The 6,677-nt window shown below is 45.2% G+C and overlaps 1 protein-coding gene across 1 annotated transcript; it reads right to left on the reverse strand.

Moving 5' to 3' along the window:
• Positions 1-408: 408 nt before the first annotated feature.
• Positions 409-5,956, reverse strand: LOC144138503 (uncharacterized). Its single transcript, XM_077670815.1, has 7 exons — positions 5,515-5,956; positions 3,391-3,623; positions 1,628-3,315; positions 1,420-1,555; positions 1,176-1,364; positions 658-766; positions 409-589 (listed from the first exon to the last, which is right to left on the reverse strand). The coding sequence occupies exons 1-7, from the start codon at positions 5,760-5,762 to the stop codon at positions 517-519; spliced, it is 2,676 nt and encodes an 891-aa protein (XP_077526941.1). The 5' UTR covers positions 5,763-5,956; the 3' UTR covers positions 409-516.
• Between the last annotated feature and the right edge of the window lie 721 nt (positions 5,957-6,677).

The raw sequence follows: 6,677 nt of genomic DNA on the forward strand, positions 1-6,677 counted from the left end.
AAAAAAAAAAAAAAGTGGAGTTCGGTTGTTCCGCGTGTCTTTTTGACCCGCCTTCTTTGTCTTTAAGCCACTTGATACCCGTGTAAGATTCTACTCGACTGGTACCGATCATTCTGACTGCTGATAACCTTTCAAACGAAACTATTACCTGATCTTGATGCTGGTCTCCACATGATATCACTCAACAGTAGTGGATGTAATGATTTTCTTTGAGAAGGAGGAGGCGGGGCTTTCTTGTTAAAAGGCTTAACTGCAAAACACTCTCTGCACTCAGGTGCGCTGTTATCATGCAACGTACTACGTACGTGACCAAACAAACCCTTCTTGGTTTATTGCATGCACATAAGGGCTCCATAGCGTTATTTGTCATATCATATATACCATGTTTGCGCAAGTATAAACATCCAAACAAGAAATTTGAAGGGGAATGCATATTTATTGCGAATGTGAAACTGAAATGTAAGGTGAACGCAGAAGGGCCATGCACTTGACGTCGGTGAAAGGTCCCATGTGTCTTCAGATCTCTTTGCAGTGACAGCAGAACCACAATGACTGCTTGACGTCTGCTTTCGTGACTTTACCACAAGGCCTGTGTAAAAGATAAAGCAAAATTAACATTTTCAATTCAATTTTTAAACAGACTTCTCTAATTCTTACCAGTGGAACCACTCAAGGCAGTGGTCGCAGCAGACCATCTTGGTTTGGCCATCATCTTTTTCGTTGCAAATGCGGCATAGCCATGCTTCATTAGCTTTTTTCATAGCCACTGCAAAATGAAATTAATGCGAGCATTACAATTAAAATACCCGTGATGCTTAATTTCATGGTGAAAATATTTTCTGCAAACTAAACACTTTTAAAGCAACCGTAACTACAAGCATCACTGCTTTGTTCGAAAGAAGTAACTTGTATTACAGGTTTCATACACACAAAAAAAGCAATAATATTGACAAACGTTCCAATATGTAGCACTGCAACAAAGCAAAGGTACGAAAAATGAGTAATCAGTGCATTAACTCCTTCCCAATGCTGGAGCGACATGGATTGCTGCAGAAGACAGAACCAGAGGTATCAATACCATTGCACAGTGGCAGTTTTTTAAAATCTAACAAACTTGTATTTTGTAATGCTTTGTAAGGCCAGGGAAACCTTCAATAAGAAGAAATACCACTGACCTGATGATGTTAGGAGAGCCCAAGCATCTTTTGAGAAGTACTTTTTTAACTTCTGAAACTTGACCCTGCAGTCCAACAGCGCACTAGGGAGTAATTCTGGCCGCACCTCAACGTCAGTTTCTTCCACCGTGTATTTTTGGCTTAAAACACGGTTGCTGACTGCCTCTCCAACAATTCCAGTGAGCAGCACTGAAAAGGAAAGCATCGAATGAGGATACACAAATAACTCAGTAATGCTGCTTACATTTATGTTGAGCAACTTCAGAAAGATGTTCAAAAGCCACTGGATGAGTGCTGGATGCATCCCTGGGCCTTTTGCACTTCCTCTGAACAGGTCTGTTCCTCGGGCGGCCGCGGCTCTTGACCACAGGAAGCTTTATCTGCGTAATTGTAACCAAGCATGTCAATCTTGAAAGGGTCAGTAAGGTAGGCAACCCGAAATCTTGGCATACCTGGTGATGTACACTGCTGTGAGTTTCATGGGCTGCTGCAGAGGAGGAAGAAGCTTCCTGGCATGGTTGCATGGAGTTGGCATTTCCATATTCAGGCGAGGAAGTCTTGGTACGGTGCTCCTGCTGTGCCTCTTGTCCTAGTGCTTCTGCTGTGGCCACTTGGTGACACGGGGCTTGACCAGTACTGCCAAGATCAGGACCGACATCACTGTTGTCAGTAGCCATTATGATGTCTTGCCCTTTCAGCCAACCTGTGTGGATCTCTTCTAGAAGACCAAGCCGGGCAGTAAAGATGTCCGTGGGACAGTCCGCCAAGTGGTCAGCCATTGTCTTAAATGTGCGCATTGCAAAATTAAAACGCTGACTCCTGTTCATTTTTTCGTATGACGGCCCGGGCATTGTTGCTATTTCCTCATTTGGGCATATTTCTGAGGGCTGCTGGCTTGAACCTGACTCAGTGTTTTTTGCCATATAATCCAGCTGGTAGGACTTGAACCAGCGCGCTTTTATGGCTGCTTTCAAATCTGGCATTATGCCGTACTTTTCACAAGTTGCAAGGAAATGGCGGCACAGAAGTCCCATTCGTGAAAAGGTAGTACAGCTGCACGTCTGCTTCTCAGTGGAAACTTCGTGCCACGTGTTGCCACAAGCAGAGGACACGCTGTAGAGGTTGGGTGCCAGCTGTCGTATCTCTGGGGGGTTTTCCCTCACCTTTGTCAGCTCACTGCTTACGAGCGCACACGCATATGGGGTGAGCTCCTTGAAGCACATTTTTTCAACATCTCCAGATGCGTTGTACGAATAAAATTCACATGTCTGCAAGAGGGCTGCCTGGTGTCTTGCCTCCTGCAGCAATGAATCTGAAATGTTGAGTAAAGAGCGCAGGGCATCGTGCAGCTTCTCGTGCGACGACAAAATGTTTTTCAGTTTGCCGTTGTGCGACTCTACGCGGTTTGTGGTGTTATTTCCTGCTGTGAATGATGTATCGCACAGGTGACGGGCCCACATTTCAGGGATCTTTGCCCAGTTTTTTTCGAAGTAAATGCGCGCGTCCTCGCTGGCATACCTCAGAAACTCAGCATGAGCTTCTTCAAACAGTTGTGAGGTTGGTGCACAGAGCATGTCATTAAAGCTGCTCACCAGCCTGTCTCTCTCCTGTGCAGACTTCGCATGCTGTCCTGCAGCTATCTTGAACGCCTTTGTCACGTGAAACTGGCACAGCTGCACTGCAGGTTTTGAGGGGAAAGTTTCCCGCACTGCAGATATTTCCGTAAAGTCTTTGTCGACCACAACTACACTTGTTTTTGAGGCAGCTGTGTTTTCTTTTACGAAGATGCCGAGGAGTTTCGTCACAACATGTTGCTGCTCACTGGCAACAAAGGCATAGGCAACCACATGGCTGCGGCCAGCGCCATCCTCCACAACGAACACAAACAATGGCATTCGCAGTTTGTTCGTGCGGTAGGTTGCATCAAGCAACAAAACTTCTGGAAATGCGTCAAAAGCTTTTCGCATATGTGGTGTCTGGATATACAGAATTTGCAATTCCTGGCTCTCATCAGTGACAGGAATGATTTTGGCATTGTCCTTTCTTCGACACTCGGCAATTGCTGCCATTAGCTGGGCTGCGTCATCTCTGTTCTTCTGCTGTTTCAAGTTGTGCAGGTCCTTGGTGATGTGAGCTTTGCCTGCAAGCAGTTACAAGAATTAAATGGATAAACAATGAAGTTCTTTACTACTGCTTCGCAGAAAAAACAAATTACCTGTTTTCTCGTTCAGTCGCTGCAAAATCATGCTTGGCCGCACTTTCATTTCCAGAAGAGGTTCCACAAACTCTTTTTCTTCGTCATCGAACCGACGACACTCTGGATAGGAGTCAAACATCTCCTTTGTTGTGGCATGGTTGTGTTCAAGCACAGCACTGGTGATTTCCAGCTGCTGGCTAGCTCTTTTAGCAGCAATGACCACTTGCACTGGGCAGTCTCTCTTCATAGTCCTATCCAAGATAATGGAAGAAGTAACAATAGTTACTGCAAGTCAGCTACAGTGAAACATGCAAAAGTAAGCAGTGCAAAAGGCAACATGGGCAGATCAGCAGACAGCACTGAAATACAATGTTTGTTTCTTTATGCATACTTTTGTGTAAGAAATTGAAAATTAAGCAGAGTATCTCCATGCATGTACAGGAAGCTACTTGCAGCCTAAAGACAATGCGCTTCCTCAGTTTACCTGCCCTTGACAGCTTACAAACACCCTGAGGACAGCCCCGTAGAAACACCTAAGAAAATTGAGCATCAGGTCTCATTTCAGGCTGTGCAGGACCTATAATAGAGGAGGCCTCAAACATAAAGGTCGGATTTTTAGGCATTAAAAAAGTGCATTTTAACATTTTAAGCCTCTAATGGACGGATATATCAGCACCATCAATTTTTACATAAATGAAAATAATTTCAACCAAAGATGTGTGCAAAAACCAAAAAAGTTATTGTTTGTGATGGTACAATGGCACCAACGGTTGAATACAGCGGTTCAATAGTACCATTAAACTTCTGGACTAATGACAATTCATTAGCTTGATTCAACAAGTACACTTCTCACATTTACGTTTCATAGCCACTGTTGTACCATGAAAAGGAATACCTGAAAGCTGGGAATACTGATTAAGAAAAGCGCTACTTCATGTCTGCCTGTTGCAATTAATGGGACACAACAAAAACAGGCACAAATACTAAACACAGGAGATATGACAATTTATTAAGAAATTAACATGTTCTTATATGATATCTAGCTCTTAGTCAATTTCTGGCAAATTCTGGCAGGCAACTCTGGCAACTTCCTCATATTAAATGACATTGTCCGAATTGTCCAGGTAACGTGTCCCAATAGTTCTGCACATTTGAAGAGCATTTTTCAAAAGGTGTTTTCACAGCCAAACGGATTTTTGAATAACAGCACATTTTAGACTCTGTTGGGAGTGTAAATTTTAGGACGTAAGGAAATGCAGCTTTGCAGTGATGTTTCGCCATTGCCTCTTCAATATACGGGGGATCTGCTAACAAAGGCCTTTTTGATGCTGAACCGTTGCGTTGAAAATAAACTTGCATTTGGATATATGTTTGGAAACAACAAAGATGTGACTGCCCAGGTTAGAAAAAATCTGTTTAGAGGGCACATGGAACATAGCCTAAAAGTCAGTGTGAAAATTCTAGAAACAGTTCATACTACCACCTTCTTCAGATTTTTTTAAAATTTAAAATTGGGCCTCTCGTCATTTAGAATGAGTGTCCCATTCCACTGCTGCTAGCTGTTGTTTTTTGGGGAGTTGGTTAAACTAAAGGTTCAATCCCACAGAGTTCAGAGCAGTCAGTCTTGCCGGTAGCCTGGTAGTGTTCATATAGGCGCGAAGTGTGAAAATAGCCTTCTGTGGGCACTTGGCCAACTATATCTGGCTATGCAATAGCCCCTAATCAATTAATTCATGTTCGTTAAACAAAGCAGAGCGATAGGAGCTACAGGAACATATAGGCGCATTTACCTGAAATCCTGCCTCAACCCATGAATCTTCGCTTCTCGCCGTTCGAAAAACATATTAGTACGTCAAATACACTGTTCCACGAGAGACACTGCGGTTGCGCAGTGGCTATGGCGTACGTTGTGCTGCTGAAGGACACGGGTTCGATTCCCGGCTGCGGCAGCCGTTTTGCTGATGGAGGCGAAAACGCTCGAGTGCTCCGAGATTTCGGCCCACGTTAAAGATCCCCACGTGGTCACAATTAATCTGGAGCCATCCTACGGCGCGCCTCATCGCCTGTGTAGCGTCGCATCGTAAAACCCCACCATCAACCAAAATCATCCACGATCGAGAGACCTAGGGTCATATTACTCACCTTTGGTTAGGGCGAATCCCAGTGCCAGTTGTCCGGCGACGTCCGCCGTGCTTGCAGGTGAATGTTGCATTGGCAAACTGGAGTTTACTATCTAGCTTCACCGAGTTTGCTGTCAAGGAGGCATTTACCACTGCCACCGATTTGGTCCTCTCTTTGACAAACAGTGTGTTTGTTTGCACCCCGAATCGATGCAATGCTGCCTCAAACTCGTCATAAGAATTAAATCTTTCACCGACTCTAACCTCCATGTCGAGTCGAAGGCGCGCGGACTGTCGGAGACCGCGTGCACGCCAAAAACCGATGCGTTAAAAAAAAAAAAAAAAAAACAGAAAGCTCCTTTCACGTGACAAAATGGTGTTTAAGGCGCCTCCTAGATGGCGCTGGACAGCGGAGTCCATATAGCCATTTCCGGTTTAGGTTCACTCCGGAGGGCATATAGCATTGCTCATCTTGAAGAGTACGCACACACGATACCTGCCGAAGTCACGCAGGGATCGTTGCAAGTTCAGTCGATTGTCGAAGCACATCGCACGTATTCCAAATCACGCTGTCTGCGAGATTCGTCGTATTCACTCACATTAAAGTGCCAATTATCCCAAGCACCCCGGTTAGTCGTCGCTGGAGGAGTCCTCACATCGAGATGCTTGAAATCCGGACCACTGATCTTGCTTTTACCACAGCTTCCGAAGCTTCAAATGTTGCTGCTGACACTCCGCGGAGACATAAGATGCACGTTTTTACAAAAAAGTTAAGCCTAACTTCAACTAGGCAAAGCGCCGATGTGAAATGTGAACGAGCCACTGGGCCACGCAGCCACCGCAAATTTTGACCGGGAGACGAAAAGCAGGAAGGAACACAGCAGGAGGGAACAAAGGAAGGGTAAGGAGGGAACCGGCCGATCACGAGAAGTTGTTTCGCGACCCCTCCTGACCCCTCTCGATTCTTCGTATTGTGGTCTCCCCGTCCCGCGAGTTCTGTCGCGCCGCGACATGCCTTCAGTGGTGACGATGCTTCCCCGAACTTCTTCCAGAGGGCCGGGCTAGAGGGAAGGCGCGCGTTTTCTTTCTTTCTACATTTATTTTTTTAACACATCTCGGCAATACAGCGAGTTCACTGCCGCCGTTTCTTTTTTTTTTTTTTTTCACACAGGTAGCGGCAACTGG

The sequence above is a fragment of the Haemaphysalis longicornis genome, unplaced genomic scaffold (genome assembly GCF_048455015.1).
Source record: "Haemaphysalis longicornis isolate Haplotype H1 unplaced genomic scaffold, Haemaphysalis longicornis Haplotype H1 scaffold_5, whole genome shotgun sequence".
In the NCBI taxonomy this organism is placed as follows: Eukaryota; Metazoa; Arthropoda; class Arachnida; order Ixodida; family Ixodidae; genus Haemaphysalis; species Haemaphysalis longicornis.